Source organism: Sorex araneus, chromosome 3, assembly GCF_027595985.1.
Source record: "Sorex araneus isolate mSorAra2 chromosome 3, mSorAra2.pri, whole genome shotgun sequence".
NCBI classification, from domain to species: Eukaryota; Metazoa; Chordata; class Mammalia; order Eulipotyphla; family Soricidae; genus Sorex; species Sorex araneus.
This window is the reverse complement of record NC_073304.1, coordinates 238472796-238490724: the sequence shown is the minus strand read 5'-3', so window position 1 is coordinate 238490724 and position 17929 is coordinate 238472796. Positions and strand designations below refer to the sequence as shown.

At 69.0% G+C, this 17929-nt stretch overlaps 1 protein-coding gene across 1 annotated transcript; it reads left to right on the top strand.

The window, feature by feature from the left end:
* Positions 1-295: 295 nt before the first annotated feature.
* On the top strand, positions 296-6088 carry NPTX1 (neuronal pentraxin 1). Its single transcript, XM_055131986.1, has 5 exons — positions 296-757; positions 916-1123; positions 2295-2539; positions 2885-3064; positions 3194-6088. The coding sequence occupies exons 1-5, from the start codon at positions 335-337 to the stop codon at positions 3413-3415; spliced, it is 1278 nt and encodes a 425-aa protein (XP_054987961.1). The 5' UTR covers positions 296-334; the 3' UTR covers positions 3416-6088.
* The last annotated feature ends 11841 nt before the right edge of the window (positions 6089-17929 follow it).

Genomic DNA, 17929 nt, shown 5'->3' with positions numbered 1-17929 from the left:
TTTCGGGGAAGCGGCGCGGGGGCGGCGCGGCGCGGGGGCGCGCGGGCGGCGGGGGCGGGGGCGGGCGCCGTCCCTCCCGCCGCGGCCGCACGACCCCCGGCGAGCCGCGCGGCCCACAATTAAAGCGGGATTCCTCCCCCGCTGACGTCGGCGGCGCTCGGGCCCCTCCCGCGGGCATAAAAGGCGCGCGCTCCGCAGCGCAGGCGGCAGTGGGGGCCGGACGGCGGCGTGCGGGCAGCGCCGGGCAGCCCGCTCCGTGCCCGCGCCCGCGCCCCGAGCCCGCGCCCCGCGCCCCGCGCCCCGCGCCCCGCGCCCCGCGCCCCGCGCCGCAGCCATGCCGGCCGGCCGTGCCGCGCGCACCTGTGCGCTGCTCGCCCTCTGCCTCCTGGGCAGCGCGGCCCAGGATTTCGGGCCGACGCGCTTCATCTGCACCTCGGTGCCCGTGGACGCCGACATGTGCTCCGCGTCCGTGGCCGCCGGCGGCGCCGACGAGCTCCGGACCAACGTGCTGCAGCTCCGCGAGACCGTGCTGCAGCAGAAGGAGACCATCCTGAGCCAGAAGGAGACCATCCGCGAGCTGACCACCAAGCTGGGCCGCTGCGAGAGCCAGAGCACGCTGGACACGGGCGCCGGCCGCAAGCCCGCGGCCTCGGGCAAGAACACCATGGGCGACCTGTCCCGGACGCCGGCCGCCGAGACGCTCAGCCAACTCGGGCAAACTTTGCAGTCGCTCAAAACCCGCCTGGAGAACCTGGAGGTCCGCGCGCGCCGCGGCGCCCCCGCCCCGGCCCCCGCGCCCCGCCGCCCGCCCTCTCCCCGCGCGCCCGCCCCGGCGCCCCCACCCCGCACCCCTCGCCGCGCGCCGGGCCCGCCGGGCGCGTAACGGTCTGGTTTCCCCGCCCTTGCGCCCCGCAGCAGTACAGCCGGCTCAATTCCTCCAGCCAGACCAACAGCCTCAAGGATCTGCTGCAGAGCAAGATCGATGACCTGGAGAGGCAGGTGCTCTCCCGGGTGAACAGCCTGGAGGAGGGCAAGGGGGGCGCCAGGAACGACACGGAGGAGAGGGTCAAGATCGAGAGCGCGCTGACCTCGCTCCACCAGCGCATCAGCGAGCTGGAGAAAGGTACCCGGGCGGCGGCCCGGGGCCGCTGGGGCTCCCCGGGGCGGCCGGGCAGCGGCGGAGTGGGGACGGGTAGCCCGGCCCCGCGCGCTCCCCCCCACCCAGGGGCTTGGCCGAGTGGCGTCTGTGCAGTAACTTTGCGCCTGGCGCGCAGGGGCGGGGGGCGGGCTCCGGCTGACCGGAGCAGGTGTCCCTCCAGCTCCTCGGCCCGGGCGCTCCCCGCCCGGACCCGGCTCCTGAGCGCGCGGTCCGCGCGTCTTGCCCGCGTTTTGCTCCCGGCCCGCGCGCTCCTCTCGGGGCGCGTGGATGAGCAAAGGCTGCGGAGCCTGGAAGTCGGGGGAAATCAAACACGGTTGTAAAAGGGGGGAGGGGTCTCCGGGCGGAGAGCGGCGCCACGTGACCCGCCCCGCCCGCCGGTGGTGCGGGTCGGGACGCACAGTGCCATCTTAAGGCGCCTTATGTAACTGAAAGACAGCTCTGAGCCCTGCCAGGGAGCGGAGGGGGGAGGGAAGGAGGAGTGGGGCTGGGATGAGAAGCCCCCACCCCAGGGGCCCGCCTTGACCCACTCCCCAGGCCAGGTCGGAGAAGGGGGGGCTGGGTCTCTGAGGGCCCCCTGCCCTGTTCCCAGATTCTCAGGAGTAGGAGGGTGCTGGCGCTGCAGAACGCCTTCTAGAAACGGCTCTTGGCCCGGGGGACTGGCAACTGCCCGCTGGTGTCGGTGCCCACTGTGGCCGGCCCAGGCCACCACGCCAGTGTGTGGGAGGCTGAGGAAGTGTGGGGTGGACTCGGGCAGCCGGTGGGGGATGGTGGCTGTGGGGGGAGGACATGAGGCCCAGGTCTGTGCCCAGCACCCAGGGAGGTGCCCCCCGGAGCAGCCCTCCTGGGGGCCATGTCCCCATGGCGCCTGCGCTGGCTCTGCCGGGCCCAGTGGGCAGACGGGGTGTGGGGAGCCGAGGGGTGGGGCGCTGGGAAGAGCCGCAGTCCCCTGGGCTGCTCAGTGACCGGCCCTCGGGCGGCCGGGGGGCTGCCAGAGGGGGCTGCTGAGCCTCGGGGTGCCCCGGGGACGAGGCCTCTCCCGGGAGAGGAGTGGGCCCGGCCTTGGGTCAGCGCTCCCGTCTGGCCCCGGCCTCGTGAGCAGCAGGACGCCACGGGGACCGTGCCCTGCCCTCCCCAGGTCAGAAGGACACGCGGCCCGGGGACCGGTTCCAGCTCACCTTCCCGCTGCGCACCAACTACATGTACGCCAAGGTGCGGAAGAGCCTGCCCGAGATGTACGCCTTCAGCGTCTGCATGTGGCTGCGCTCCAGCGCGGCCCCGGGCGTGGGCACCCCCTTCTCCTACGCCGTGCCCGGCCAGGCCAACGAGCTGGTGCTCATCGAGTGGGGCAACAACCCCATGGAGATCCTCATCAACGACAAGGTAGCGGCCAGCGCTGCCCCCCACCCCTGGGGCTGCTGGCCAGCGCCCCTGCACACCGCCCCTCCCCCGCAGCCTCGCCCCGCCCGGCTCCCGCCTGCGTGCCGCCCTCTAGGGGAGAAGGGCCAGGGTCCAGGGCCCTGGGGAGGTGGCCTTGCCGAGCTGTCCCTCGCTGCCCCCGTGGCCCCCGGCTCTCAGATGCCGTCCCGGCAGGGTCCAGCCCGTTTTCCGAGCCCCGGGGAGGGAGGCCGGAGGCTGTGCTGCTCCCACTGCTGGCCGGCCGCAGGCTGGTCACAGGGGCGGGGGCCGGCGGGGACCCTGGAGCGTGCCCACTGCTCCCTCCCCCAGGTGGCCAAGCTGCCCTTCGTGATCAATGACGGCAAGTGGCACCACATCTGCGTGAGCTGGACCACGCGGGACGGGGTGTGGGAGGCCTACCAGGACGGCACGCAGGGCGGCAGCGGCGAGAACCTGGCCCCCTACCACCCCATCAAGCCCCAGGGCGTGCTGGTGCTGGGCCAGGAGCAGGTGAGCCGCGAGGGGTCTGCGGGGAGGGCCCGGAGGGGCGGCCCACGCCTGGGCTCCCCGGTGCTTGCTGAGAAGCCGGCAAGGAGGAGGGTCCCCGGCCCCACCCCCACCCTCCTTCGCTCTCTGCAGGACACGCTGGGCGGTGGGTTTGATGCCACCCAGGCGTTTGTGGGCGAGCTGGCCCACTTCAACATCTGGGACCGCAAGCTGAGCCCCGGGGAGGTGTACAACCTGGCCACCTGCAGCACCAAGGCCCCGCCCGGCAACGTCATCGCCTGGGCCGAGAGCCAGATCGAGATCTACGGCGGGGCCACCAAGTGGACATTCGAGGCCTGTCGCCAGGTCAACTGAGCCCGGCTAGCCCCCACCCAGCCCTGCTTGTGCGGTGATGACCATCCGTCCAGTTTCTTGTCCCCCGCCTGGCGTCCCCCTGCACGCTAGGCAGGCCTGCCTCCCGCCTGCCCTCGGCCCCGCCTCAGGCATGTGTGATCCCGGCTAACGCCAGCAGCTGCGACTGGGAGCCCTGGGAAGCGGGTGAGAAGGTGCAAGTGCGTGTGTGCACGTGTGTCTGTGTGCGTGCTTACGTGTGTTTGCGTGCATGTGCATTTGCATGTGTGCACATGTGTGTGCTTGTGTGCATGCGTGTGTATTTGTGCGTGTGCAAGTCCGCATGTGAGCAGCAGTTGGGGGGAGGGTTCTCCTCTGGAGCGAGGCATTTCCTTCCGTCCTCCTGGGGGCCTTGGGGAGACCCTCTTCAAAGCACCCGCTCTGAAGACCGGCGTCCAGACCCCGGCCTCAGGGTGCCGCAGAGCCCACCCAGGACCCTGCTGGCGCCCAGCCTCCCACTGCCCGACCCGCCAAGACGGGGCTGTGTCCCTCCCTCCTGGCTGCTGCCCACAGCTCTGCTTCCGTGGCCATGAGGAACCAGAGGGACTGTGTGGACGGAGCCCCTGGGCCTGGGCCTGATGGTCATTCCTCACGGCTTTGGGGGTCAGGTGGGCACAGGCAGAGCAGCGGCCTGGAGACATGGTGTCCAGAGCCCAGATCCCGTCCCAGCGTACAGCTGTGCCCATCCCGCCAGCCCAGGAGAAGGACAGTAAGCGTGTGTGTATGAGTGTGTGTGCATGCATGTGTGTGCGTGCCTGTCCGTGTGAATGTGTGTGCACGTGTCTATTCGTGTGTGCATGCATATGTGTGTGTTCGTGTGTGTGCCTACGATTGTGTGCGTGCATGTGTGTGTGTTCGTGTGTGCCTACGATTGCATGTGCATGTGTGTGTATGCGCGTGCATGTGTGTCTACATGTGTGCGTGCGTGTGTGCGTGCATGTGCATGTGTGTGCGTGTGTGCGTGTCTGCATGTGTGTGCGTGCGTGTGCTGCTGCCTGCTTGGTTGCACCACCCAGGGGTCGTTGCAGGCTTCTAGGGCACTCTGGCCCGTCACCAGGAGCCTCGTTAGCAGAGAGGCTGGCGCGTCTCTGGCACCCGCAGGTGCTGCGCCGTCTGGGGGCACCTGTCTCCATGTTGCCGGAAGCTCGTGCATCTGTGATCTGTGGTCTGTGCGTCTGTCTGTGCTGGTGTCCCCGCGGGTGTCTGCGCGGGCCCCACCCGGCCCCCGGTTCTCTCCCAGACCGCCATGCTCTGCCGGAGCCTTCGGGCCGGCAGGGACCCCCTTGTTTGCATGTCCCCGGGATGGCCGTCCCCGGTCACTGTGCCCCACCTGCATGGACCCCTCCGGTTCTGTGTTGTGTGCCGAGTACCCCTCGTTCCTGCCCCTCCGTGTCGCAGTGACGGCGGTCGCCCGGGCCCGTCCCTGCCCACTGCCCACTGCCCACTACCCACTGCCCGACACGCCGCGACATCACTTTCAGTGTGGAGGTTGCGAAGGAGCCGAAACAGCCCCGCGACGGGCGAGAGTTTGCCCCCTTCAGCCATGTCCGAGGGAGCTGCCGCGGGAGGGCGCCCCCGCTCGGTGCTCTCCCGGAAGCCCCCCGCGCCGGCGGACCCCCGTCCGCCCGGGACCACAAGCCATTCTCTGCCCGACCCAGGGCGGCAGAGCACCCGATACCCACCTCCCCCAGCCTCTCCGGCCGCGCCCAGGGTGCGGGGCAGCAGCGCCCGGCCCCTGACACCCTCACTGTGTAACACTTGGCACTCGCCGGCCCAGGCACGGCCGATGCCACAGCCACAAATCTAATCTCCGTCGTGGCCGCGGCCCTTCCTCTGGCTGGGCCCGGCCCGCTTAGCCCGCCCTTTCTCAGGTAAAGCCATTCCTCACAGGCGGCCCCGCCGCCGCCCCGTGCCCACCGCGGGGCCAGTCCCTGGAATCGAAGCCTTCCTGCTTTTGATAATACAGTATTATTTCTCTTACTGTAGAAGAAAAAAGTTTATTACCAAACAAGAGTATTTTTATGAGAGAAAAGGACAAACCTACAAATTAATTCCGCCTCTACCCCCGCCCCAGACACTTTCAGCCCCGCCAAAACACAGGCCTGAGCGTGGGTTCGAGGAGAGGAGCGTTTTGTACGCCGATCCTTCCTTTTCTACACCCCCACTTAGTTTTCTAAGACTGCGAAGGTCGCGCGTCACCAGCCCCGGTCAGATAGGCCACCCGCGGGGGGCGAGGCTGGTGTGAGGGTCTCGCGGCTCCTCTGGGCGGGGAGCAGGAGGGCGCGGCCGAGCCCTGGGGCGCACAGCCCGACACTCACGTCCCAATCTGTCTCACTTGCCAAAACCCACGTCCCTCGCGGTCGCCGCGGCCGGGGGTGTCCCGTGTACATACTGTACCATAGAGAGAATCGGTGTATCTTACTTTTTCATGATCCGCTGACCAAAGCTGTACATTTTTCATATGACCTGCCACCTGCCGGCTGCCCGGTGGGTCAGCACCGCCGGACCCGCCGCTGGGCAGCAGCGACACCGGAGACGCCCCACGGGACTGGCTTTCTTCTTTCTCCTCATTTTCTTGCTGAAACGACATGAATTGTTGAGTTTATTTTTACACAGTAAAGAGTGAAGAAAGACGTGGCTCTGGGTGACTCCCTACGGCTGATGCAGCGCCGCCCCCCGCCTGCTGGCTCCGGGCCGGGGCCGGGGCCCTGAGACATGACGAGGCCCCACCCCTGCCCCCACACACCTCTTGCTTGTTCCCGCTGGACCCCTGCCGGGCCGGCTGTGCCCACGCTAGCTGGCCAGCCGCCTCCCTGCTCCGGGTCTGTCCTGCACCCGGGACGAGTCGGGCCAGCCTCGGTCACAGGACAGGGGTGACCCCTCGGGAAGGGTCCCCAGCATCCAGCCACCCGCCCCAGGAGTGACCCCGGTGGCCTGCCTGGTGAGTGGCCCCGGACGTGCTGGCCCGGGGGCTCGCTGGCCCTGAGAGGGCACCTGTGCCCGCCCCACCTGCCCGTGCGACTTCACTGCACTTGTGGAGCCTGTGTCCTGTGCGTGGCACACAGTCAGGAGGGGGCGGGAGTGGCCTGGGCCTGGGCAGCGGTCGGGGGCGGGAGCTGCCCAGTGTGGGCCTTGCCCGGGGCTTCCCCACATGCCTGCACTCAGCAGTGGCCGCCGGCCCCCAGCCCCCAGCCCGCGGGGAGACAGTCAGGGCCCGTGGCTTCAGGCGTGGGGGCGCCTGGCCTGGTTCCCACAGCCGGGCAGAGTCGAGGTGGGGTGCTGACGCCCCAGGGCAGGCAGCCTTGAACTGTCCTCGGCCGTGAGGGGCCAGCGGGGCCCGAGGGCCTGCCATGCCCAGCCCGTCTGCCCGGGTCCTTGGGGGGACCTTCCCTCCAGGGGTGCGAGCGGCAGAGCTGGGCCTGTTGTCAGGGGAGGGGAGCCCCAGAAACGGGCCGAGGGGCCGCGTGTCCGGAGCTGCCCTGCCCTCGGCCTGCCTGGCAGGGACACGCTCGGCTGCAGGCCCAGGGAGGGAGGCCTTGGGGTGCCCCGTGCTCCCAGCTGCCCCTTGGGGACACTCAGCTCTCTGGGCGGGGGCTGTCCTGAAGGTTCCAGAACACTCTGGAAGGGCTGTGGGTCTGAGCTGCGGCATTAGAACCTGGAGCTTTCGGTTTGTTTTTCTTTTTGTTTGGGGGCCACCCTGGGCTCCGGCCTGTCCTGTCTCTGCAGTCGGGGGTCACTCCTGGCAGGACTTGGGGAACGGTGGGGGCTGGGATGGAGCCGGGGGCAGCACCTCCCGCCGTGCTGTCACTCCAGCCCCAGACCAGGGTGTTGCTGGGAGGCTCCTGCCTGGAGCACGGCCGGCCTCCCCCGGGGGGCCAGCGGCTACCTGAGCCCCCAGAACAGCTGGGTCTGTCCTCCTGGCCTCAGGCACAGTTGCCTTAGGTGCCCGTCCAGCTTGCCCGGGGGGGGGGGCACCGACTGCCCAGTGCCACCCCTGCATCAGCCAGTGACAGGGTCTCCACCCCACTGAATCCTGGGCCCTGCTTGGCACAAACGCAGGTCTGCAGGGGAGGGGACATGTCGAGACCCCAGTGTCCAGGGGAGCAAGCCACGGTCACCAGCACCGGTCACTGTGACGTGGGGGGGCCCGGCCCCTGCCCTCCTGCCCAGGGGCCCCGAGTCCTCCCTCACATCTCCAGGCCACACTCCTGACCTTTCACCCCTGCTCCCATGCCGGAGCTGAATCTGAAGCCGGCCCCCCTAGAAGCATCTCGGCCTCCATCGAGGTCAGGGCACACATAGGTCCTGGGGTCCCTGTGTCTGAGCACTGAGCCCACCCACTGCCCTTACAGAAGGACAGCCTGGGGGGAGGCCCGGGAAGGCTGGAGGGGGGCAGGGGGCCGGTGGTAAAGGAGAAAGAGCCACGTCCTAGGAAGCCCACCAGGGACTAGAGCCACGCACCAGGGAAGGCGTTCACCTTGCACGTGGCTGACCCAGGTTTGACCCCCATCATCCCCTCCAGTCGCCCGAACACCACCAGGAGTGACTTCTGAGAGCAGAGCCAGGAGCGTCCCCTGAGCACTGCTGGTGTGGCCCAAAGTCAAAGTGAAAGAATCCCCCACCCATCCACCCACTCCACCATTCCATACTCACCCACCCACCACCCACCCCCTCAATCATCCTTGTGTCCATCACATCTCCACCCACGCACATCCACCCACACACCCACTCAGCCATCCATCCTCCCAAGCGTTACGTATCCATCCCTCCACTCGCTGATCCATCCACCGTGCATTCACTCATTCACTCGTCTGTTCGTCCAGGACAGACATCCCGGGGAGCCAGCTCCAGCAGGCTCAGGCCCGGGGTCCCCTCTGGAGGCTCAGGTCCAGGCGTGACTGGGGGGAGGACAGGACAGACTGCTGCCTGTCCCTGCTGGCTCTCTGCTCTCAGCCCGGGCCAAGGCGGGGCCAGGCAGAAGTGGCCCAGAGGGAACATTTCCACTGTGCAGAAAATTGGCTCCGAGGGGAGCCCCAGTCGGCCCGACCCAGCCGAGAGCAGGCCGACAGGCAAGGTCAGGGCAGCCTGCAGAGACCCCTGCGCGGCCCCAGGCCCAGAGCTCCCGGTGTCTGCCGCGTCGGGCCCCTGGGGCAGCAGGCGTCTGTCCCTTTCAAAAATAGCTCATTGGAGGGTGCTCTCGCGTCCCGGCCGCCGTGACTTTGGTCCTTGACTGACGAGTGTGTGAAGGATGCTCAGGACCGTGGTCAGCAAGTGCCACATCTGCTGTGTCATCTGAGCTCCTGCGCACAGGTCAGCAGGTCAGCTGGGCCCCGGGCGGACAGCCGACGCGGAGCCTCTGGCCTGCCTCCTGGGCCTGTGGAACGCTGCTCGGCGGGGGCGCCTGTGGCCCCCCATCCCTGAGGGCCACGTGGTCCTTCCTCCTGGGCTGGACCCCTGGGCTGCAGAGCCCCTGATTTCTGCTCTTGGGGGCTGGCTGCTTCTGTGCCGGCCCCCGACCTTCTCTAGCTTCCGGAAACGAGTCCTGCTCAGCCGGGGACCCTGGGCCAGCCCCGGGGCTCCCTCCCTGCCCGCCAGCGCAGTCTCAGGTCCAGCAAGTGCAGCTCTGCCTGGGCTTCTGGGTCCCGTCCAGGCAGTGGCCTGCTCCTCCCCCGCCGCGCCCCCCTGCGCCTCTGCCAGCATCCGCGTCCCTCCCAGCCGGTGGCGGCGGGGGCTGCGTGCGTTCCCCAGAAGCCCCTGCTGGCCCCGATGTTCTTGGCTCTCGGCGCTGCTCTTCGGAGTCTGGTTGTCTAAGAATCACAGAATGTGGGCGCAGATGCGGGAAGCAGGAACCAGGGCAGCTTCCTGCCAAGTGCCAGCACGCGAGGGGGCAGAACGCCAGACTCTTGTTTAGAGCCGGACCCCGAAGTGCCCGCGCTCCCCGCAGCCCCGCCGGCCCCGCCCCGCGGTGCAGGAAATGCCCAGCGCTGTCCTCTGCGCGGCCAGCCGGGCCCGGGATCCCCAGGGAGCTGCTGGCCAGAGCGGAGACGCGCCCGGAAGGCGCCGCCCGTCACCGGACACCTCCCGGCCAAGGCCCCCGCGGACGGGGTGTGGGCAGGGCCCGGCGGGCCGCGGCGGGGCTGGGGGGTCCGGGCGCCCGGGCCCGGGTCGCCTTTCCTTTCCCTGCGCGCACCGGGGCCCGAGACACGACGCGGGGGCTGCGGGTGGGCCCAGGGACCCCTGCCCGCAGCGGGCACGCTGCTCGCACGACTGCGCTCTGACTCATTTCGAAGCCGACTCCCCGGCCGGGCGGCGCCCGCCCCGCGGCTGTCCCGGGCCCGCAGCGGGCGCCCCCTCCCCACCGGCCTCGGCGGCACGCGGGCGCGGACCCCGGGGCCCCACGGAGCCCGACGCCGCGGCGTCCCCGCGGCAACGCGGGCGCGGCGATTGGCGGAGCGCGAGGGGCGTGGCCATCGGCTCTCGCGAGAGTTGGCCCGTACTTCCGGCGGGGGCGGGGCTGGGGGCGGGGCTTCCTCCGGCTCCTGCCCCCGGCGGGGCGGGGCCCAGTGGCGTGGACCCTGCCCCGGAGGCCGTGTCCACTCAGGCCTGCAGGGCTCAGACCACACCTGTTCTGCGGCTGGCGGCGCGGCTGGCGGGCAGCACGGCAGGGCTCCAGGGAGGGCGCGTCCTGGGGGACCCGGACCCGCGGGAGGGCTGTGGGCGGGACCTGGCCCCAGCCGCTCCCTGCAGGAAGCCAGGTGCTGGCCGGGTGACCTGTGCTGCCAACGCCACGGGCAGACACGGTGCCCGCGGCCACCTGGCCTGTCCTCCCGCCCCGCCCCCTCCGTGCAGGTGCCAGGGCTGTGTCAGCAGCGGGCTGGCCAGCTCTGCCCTCTGGCACAGCCCCCGAGGCCCGGGGGGGACATCTGTTCTGCCCGCACCCCCACCGCCACGGGCATCTGTGGCCCTGGCACGGGTGGCAGGGAGAGCCAGGAGCAGGGAGAGGGCCGCCCTGCCGTACCCTGCCAGGGGACAGCTCATTGCGGCCCTGTGTGCCAGCAGCACGTGACCATCACTCGCGATGCCAGCCAGGGCACCCTGAGCCTGCAGAGGGGCAGGGAGGAGGGCGGCCCCCACCCCTGGCCCAGGCTCCCAAGGGGGACGGGGCGCTGGGCACTCAGCAGGCAAACGGTTGGCACAGGGCTTCCAGGGCCGGGTCACTCCAGGCTCTGCCTAGAGGTGGGTCGGGTGGGAAGTGGAGGCAGGAGAGGAGCCCAGGGGTGCCCAGGCTCACGGGGACCCTCACGGAGGGCAGGAAGCGAGATGGGGCAGGACAGGCACACCCCAAGACGGGCCGCAAGTGGCCACCTCCCTCAGCCGGTGCCATGGGCTGTCGCCCCAAGGGTCCCTGCCCGCCCCCGTGCCCCTCACCGTGCACTGACTCCGTCCCGGAGTGTCCCCCAGACCCTCCTGTGCCCGGGACCCCAGCACCCCTGGCAGGGTCCTCCCCATCACAGACCCCAAACCCTCACGGAGGCCGTGAGGGGAGCAGGGGGCCTGGGGCAGGGCTGGGCTCCCTGCAGGCCTGACAGCCCGACCCGGTGCTGGGGTGCTTTGGGGAGAGCACTCGGCAGTGAGTCTAAGTCATAAACCAACAGCACAGCCCGGCGGCGGCGGGAGGGAGCAGGAGGCAGCGGGCCACGGACGGCCAACCCCTCCTCTCCGGGTCGGCGCCCCAGGGGGCTCAGTGTGGACCCACCCGGACCAGGCGCCCCCACTCACAAGGCCCGGCGGGAGCAGACTGCAGACACTCATGCGCGTGGGAAGCGTCGCACCAAATGTTTGCAGGGAAAAATCCCATTTTTCTGGCTTTTTTCTGCCTTTCTATTTTTTGATTATTTTTCTAGATGACTTCATTTCTAGGGAGGGTGCAGGGTGGAGAAGGAGGCCAGCGGGGGGGGGGCAGCAGGGACCGGCCCCAGAGCCCAGGGTCAGCCGAGAGGCCCCGAGGGCCGGGCGTGCGGAGACACCCCCACGTCGGGGCCCCTGACCCCCACGTCTGGAGCCCGCGGAGCCCTCGTGGGCCGGGGCTGGGCACCCACACCCCCAGCTGCTCTCTGGCGCCTCTGCTGGGGAACGCGGGACCCCCTCACGTGGCCCCATCCACTGGGCCCTGAGAAGTGAGCCTGACCCGAGGGTCCCTCTGCTGCCCGGGGGTCCCTCTGCTGCCCGGGGGTCCCTCTGCTGCCCAGGGGGTCCCTCTGCTGCCCGGGGGTCCCTCTGCTGCCCGGGGGGTCCCTCTGCTGCCCGGGGGTCCCTCTGCTGCCCGGGGGGTCCCTCTGCTGCCCGGGGGGTCCCTCTGCTACCCGAGGGTCCCTCTGCTACCCGAGGGTCCCTCTGCTACCCGGGGGCCCCTCTGCTGCCCGGGGTCCCTCTGCTGCTCAGGGTCCCCTCTGCTGCCCGGGGTCCCTCTGCTGCCCGGGGGTCCCTCTGCTGCCCGGGGTCCCTCTGCTGCCCGGGGGTCCCTCTGCTGCCCGGGGGGTCCCTCTGCTGGCTTGGAGCAGCCCTAGTGCAGGACTTGGGACCTTGGTCTCAAAATCTCCCTCTCTTGTCTTGTGACACCTCCTCCAGGCAGGCCTCCAGTGCCTGTACATCTCCCGGCCTGACCTAGGACGTCCCCTCCGCACTCTCGGAGCCCAGAGTCTCTGACTGCGCCCCCCGCTGAGTCCTCCACACACGCACCTCTGGGCCCCAGCCCAGCCTGGGTCAGCGCAGTCCAAGCCAGGAGCAGACGGGGTAGGTTACCGCTTCTGGCCCCCAGGCGGGGCCCCCACGGCCCCCGGTGCAGGCAGCAGGAAGGGCCGCGCAGGACGGTCCGTCCCTTGAGCCTGCGTGCTGTCCCTGGGCCTCACACTGCCCCCCGGTGTGGGACGGACTCCACGGCCTGGTGCCACCCAGTGCCCAGGGGAATCTGCCCCCTCGGCCTCTCGCGCCCTGGGGAAGCCGGTTCCAGCTCTCAGGGTGCCCAGCCCGGCCCGTGTCCTCCTGGGGCTCTGCGGGCAGAGCCTGGCACCTGAGCAGGAAGAAACCGTGGTGGGCACCGGTGATGGCTGAGGAGCCGCGGCTGAGACACGGCAGGGGGGGGCAGCCCCCCGCAGACATGCCCCGGGGCCCTGTGTCCTGCCGGTCACTGCTGCCCAGGTGCTGCGCTGGGTTCCCCGAGGGCGGAGGCCTGGAGGTGACCGGCCTGCGGCCAGGCCCAAGGACAGTGTCCCCGCGGGAGCCCAGCCCCCCCCCGGGCCTGGCAGGGGCGTCTGCTCGGGGAGGGCACCCAGCACCGGCCAGCTGCCAGGATGTCGTGCCCTGACCTGCCGCCCCTCAGGGACTCCCAGGCCCCCGGGGTGGACGCACGGGGCCCGGCCCCCACACCCACAGCTCACTGGCACCCATCTGCCCGCCGCCTCCCTGCAAAGCGCAGCAGGCGGCACGGCCAAGGCTCCCCCAGCTGCTGGCCCCGGGGCCCTGGCACCCACAGCTGCTCCCTGAATGCACACGCTGGGGCGCTCGCTGGGAAGGGCTGGGAGCAGGGGTCACACGCAAACTCCCACCAGGGTGGCCTAGAAGGGTCTGCACAGCGCCCCCTGCTGGGCCAGCTCCCCTCCAGCCTCTCCGTACCAGCCCCGTCACTGTCACTATCGTCCCCTTGCTCATCGATTTGCTCCAGCGGGCGCCAGTCATGTCCCCATTGTGAGACTTGTTGTGACTGTTTCTGGCATCTTGGATACGCCACGGGGAGCTTGCCAGCCTCTGCCGTGCGGGCAGGAGACTTTCGGTAGTTTGCCGGGCTCTCGGAAAGGGACGGAGGAAGAATCGAACAGGGGTCCACCGCGTATTCCCAAGAAAGGCAGTGGGGAGCGGAAGGGGGGTTGAGCAGGCAGGGGTGAGTGGGAAGGGAACAAGGGGGAGGAAATAAACTGGGAGGGAGTGAGCAGGTAGGGGTAGGGGTAAGTGGACCAGGGTAAGTTTGGGAGGGGTGAGGGTGAGGGACAAAGATGGCTGGGGAGGGGGAGGGACAGGGCTGGGGGGAGGGGGAGGGGCAGGGCTGGGCGGGGAGGGGGAGGAACGGGGGTGGGCGGGGGGGGCGCAGTGCTCGCCACCTGCTTGCAGGAGGCCCGTGTCCGGGACGCTCACCGTGGGCAGCCTGCAGCGCTGGCGGGGGCAGGCCCGGGAGACCCCTGCTCTGGCTGCCCCCCGCCCAGGGCAGGCCTGCTGGCTGCGGAGCTGGGAAGGCAGGGGTGCGGCACAGGCCCTGGGGGCGGCTAAAAGGGTCACACATGGCTGCCCGGCCCGTCCTGCGCAGGCCCCAGAGCACCTCCCCGTGCTCCCCTGCTCAACACGTGCCCAGCACACGCAGTCTATACGTGCACAGGCACACGAGCACTAATGCACACAGGGATACACGTGTACAAAAGCCCACCAGGGACACAGGTATGCATGGGAATGTACTCGCGCCCGGATACACACATGCGCACGCACTGGGCACTCAGGCACACGGCATGCACACACGCATGGGCACACACGCGCCCACTCCGCCCCCACTCCCTGGCACCCGTGTTTGTTTTGCTTCCGCGGGCTGATGGGGACGCGCTGCTCTCAGCCCCCAGCTGCCATCTGTCCGTGTCATGAGTCAGCGCGAGGCCCGCGTGCCGGGGGCTGGGAGGGCCAGCTGCCACTCAGCACGGGCCGGGCTCCAGGGCCAGGCCTGGCCGGCTGGGGCTTTCCCGGCAGCCAGAGAGTGGACCCGAAGGCACGTGTCCACTGCGGGCCTCTGCCCAGCCCTGCCCAGCCCTGCCCAGCCCTGCCCAGCCCTGCGCAGCCCTGCCCAGTCCTGCCCTGTCCTGTCCAGCCCTGCCCAGCCCTGCCCTGCCTTGCCCAGCCCTGCCCTCTCCTGCCCAGCCCTGCCCAACCCTGCCCTGCCCTGCCCTCCCCAGCCCTGCCCAGTCCTGCCCTGCCCTGCCCTGTCCTGCCCAGCCCTGCCCAACCCTGCCCTGCCCTGCCCTCCCCAGCCCTGCCCTCCCCAGCCCTGCCCTGTCCTGCCCAGCCCAGCCCTGCCCAACCCTGCCCTGCCCTGCCCTCCCCAGCCCTGCCCAGTCCTGCCCTGCCCTGCCCTGCCCTGCCCAGCCCAGCCCTGCCCTGTCCTGCCCAGCCCTGTCCTGCCCAGCCCTCCCCAGCCCTGCAATGCCCTGCCCAGCCCTACCCTGCCCAGCCCTGCCCAGCCCTGCAATGCCCTGCCCAGCTCTACCCTGCCCAGCCCTCCCCAGCCCAGCCCTGCCCTGCCCAGCCCTGCCCAGCCTACTCTGTTTTTTTTTTCTTTTCTTTTTGGGTCACTCCTGGCTCTGCACTCAGGAATCACCCCTGGTGGTGCTCAGGGGATCGTGTGGGATGCTGGGAATCGAACCCGGGTCGCCGTGTGCAAGGCAAACGCCCTCCCCGCTGTGCTGTGCTCCGGCCCCTGCCCAGCCTACTCTGTCCCTCCCGCAGGGCCCAAGCCCGGCTGCCCAGACCCCTGCATGTGCCAAACTCCTGTTCTGGTCCTGGCCTCCCCACACCCCTGCATCCCCCCACCCCTGAGGCCCTGCAGTCCCAGCCTGGGACCTGCCTCCTTCCTCCCGCCCACCCCCTCAGCGGCTGCAGTGCACCCCGAGAAGCCAGGTCCCCTCCCTCGCTGCCAGCACGACGGGCGCAGCTGACATTTCCCTGGATAGTCAGTTGATGCCCAAGTAATTTGTCACGGGGACCTCGATAGGAGCCAGCTGGGTCCCCTGCGCGCCGGCGCCCGCGGCCCAGAAACCAGGACGGCAGGTTAATTATGGAGCCGGCTCACACCGCTCTGCTGGCACCAGAGACAAGGCCCCGCCCCCGCCCCCCGCCCCGGGCTGAGCCCAGTGAGGAGGGGTCCGCCCAGCCGCAACAGCCGCAGAATATAGGGCGCGTGGCCTGGACGCAGGGGCAGGACCTGGGGCGGGGGAGGGCACCTGGACAGGACCTGGGGCGGGGGCGGGGGGGGTGTCTGGACGCGGGGACAGGACCTGGGGCGGGGGAGGGCACTTGGGGCGGGGACGGGACCTGGGGCGGGGGAGGTGCCTGGGGCGGGGGAGGGCACTTGGAACCAGGGGATAGCGCTGGGCGGGTGCTCTGCCCTCCATGGGTGCAGGCCGAGCCCTGGCTCAGGCGTCCACATGTCCCCTCCCCCTCCCCAGCCTGGGGACTGTCCCAGCCCCACCACAGCCCTGCGACACAGACACACGCCTGGGGCCCAAACAGGCCCTGTTACGCCCGGAAGCGCCTTCACCCCGTGTTCGTGGCCCACCATGCCTGCCCACCACTCGCTGTCCCTGGACACGCCTCGAGGGCACTGTGCGGTCACTGCAGTGCGACTATCCCGCAGCTCTGGGGGCGTCCCCCCAAATGATCTGGACGTGGGGGCCCCAGGGTGTCTGGGAGCCTTGGCAGGATGAGGAAACGGCAGTTCAGGCAGTGGGGCCAGGGGGTCGGGGGCGTCACAGAGCCTTCCTGGCTGGCCGGCCCAGTAGGTGGCTCCTGTCCCCGTGCGGGGCGTGGGGTCAGTAGGGAAAGGCACCGACCATCGCCAGCTCCCAACACGAGGGACAGTGGGTCCAACAGACAGACGTCCAGAGGAGCTGGAGGGGACACACAGATGGGCAGCATAGAAAGGGGCTGGGGGACAGATGGACACTACAGAGGGGACAGCGGGTGGTCCTTGGTGGCGAGCAGGCACAGGGATATGGTGGCAGGCTAGGGTGGAGGATCAGAGAAAAGTGACATGTGTCAGCAGATGTGTGTGAGTCTCACTAGGTGTTTGAGGGGGGTGTCAGGGTGTCTGTGGGTGTGTGAGGGCTGTGGGAGCAAGTATGCGAGTGGTATGAGACGGGTATGGCGGGTATGACTGGGTGTGTGTAAGCGGGTGTGTGTGAGCAGGTGTGTGAGGGTGTGAGTGGGTGTGAGCAGATGTGAGGGTGCATGTCTGTCAGCAGGTGTGTGGGGGTGTCTGTGAGCAGGTGTGACGGTGTGTGTGAGCGGATGTGAAGGTGTGTGTGTGCAGGTATGTGAGGGTGTCTGTGAGTGGGTATGAGTGTGTGCGCGTGTGTGATGGTGTCTGAGTGGGTGTGCAAGTGGGTTTGAACAGATGTGACAGTGCATGTCTGTGAGCAAGTGTGTGAGGATGTCTGTGAGTGGGTGTGAGGGTGTCTGTGTGTGAGCGCGTGTGAGGGTGTGTGAGCAGGGGTGAGGGTGTCTGTGTGTGAGCGGGTGTGAGGGTGTATGAGCAGGGGTGAGGGTGTCTGTGCGTGAGCGGCTATGAAGGTGTGTGAGCGGAGGTGAGGGTGTCTGTGTGTGAGCGGGATGAGGGTGTGTGTGAGTGGGTGTTAGGGTGTCTGTGTGTGAGCGAGGTGAGGGTGTCTGCGTGTGAGCGGGTGAGAGAGTGTGTGTGAGCAGGTGTGAGGGTGTGTGTGAGCGGGGGTGAGGATGATGTGTGTTAGCGAGGATGAGGGGGTGTGTGAGCCAGGGTGAGGGTGTTTGTGAGTGGAGGTGAGGGTGTCTGTGTGAGCGGGTGTGAGGGTGTCTGTGTGTGAGCAGGTGAGGGTGTCTGTGTGTGAACGGGAGTGAGGGTGTCCATGTGAGTGGGTGTGAGATTGTGTGTGAGTGGGTGTGAGGGTGTCTGTGTGAGCGGGGGTGAGAGTGTCTGTGTGTGATCAGGGGTGAGGGTGTGTGAACGGGGGTGAGGGTGTGTGAGTGGGTTGAGGGTATCTGTATGTGAGCGGGAGTGAGGGTGTTAGTGTGTGAGCGGGTGTGAGGGTATATGTGCGTGAGCGGGTTTTTAGGGTGTGTGTGAGCAGGGGTGAGGGTGTCTGTGTGTGAGCAGGTGTGAGGGTGTGTGAGTGGGGGTGAGGGGTGTCTGTGTGTGAGCAGGGGTGAGGGTGTGTGAGTGGGGTGAAGGTGTCTGTGTAAGCGGGGGTGAGGGTGTGTTAGCGGGGTGAGGGTGTCTGTGTGAGCGGGGGTGAGGGTGTCTGTGCATGAGCAGAGGTGAGGGTGTGAGCCAGTGTGAGGGTATCTATGTGTGAGCGGGGGTGAGGATGTCTGTATGAGCGGGTGTGAGGGTGTGTGTCAGCGGAGGTTAGGATGTGTGTGAGGGTGTGTGTGAGTGGGGGTGAGGGTGTGTAAGCGGTAATGAGGGTGTGTGAGCGGGGGTGAGGGTGTCTGTATGAGCAGGTGTGAGGGTGTGTGTGAGCGGGGTGAGGGTGTCTGTGTGTGAGCAGGGGTTAGGGTGTGTGAGTGGGGTGAAGGTGTCTGTGTGTGCGGGTGTGAGGGTGTGTGAGCAGGGGTGAGGGTGTCTGTGTGTGAGTGGAGGTTAGGGTGTGTGTGAGTGGGGGTGAGGATGTGTGAGCGGGGGTGAGGGTATGA

Coding starts and splice junctions, on each gene's coding strand:
- NPTX1 (XM_055131986.1), top strand. CDS start 335: ATGCCGGCCGGCCGTGCCGCGCGCACCTGTGCGCTGCTCGCCCTCTGC. Junction 758..915: donor CCCGCCTGGAGAACCTGGAG/GTCCGCGCGCGC, acceptor TGCGCCCCGCAG/CAGTACAGCCGGCTCAATTC. Junction 3,065..3,193: donor TGGTGCTGGGCCAGGAGCAG/GTGAGCCGCGAG, acceptor CGCTCTCTGCAG/GACACGCTGGGCGGTGGGTT.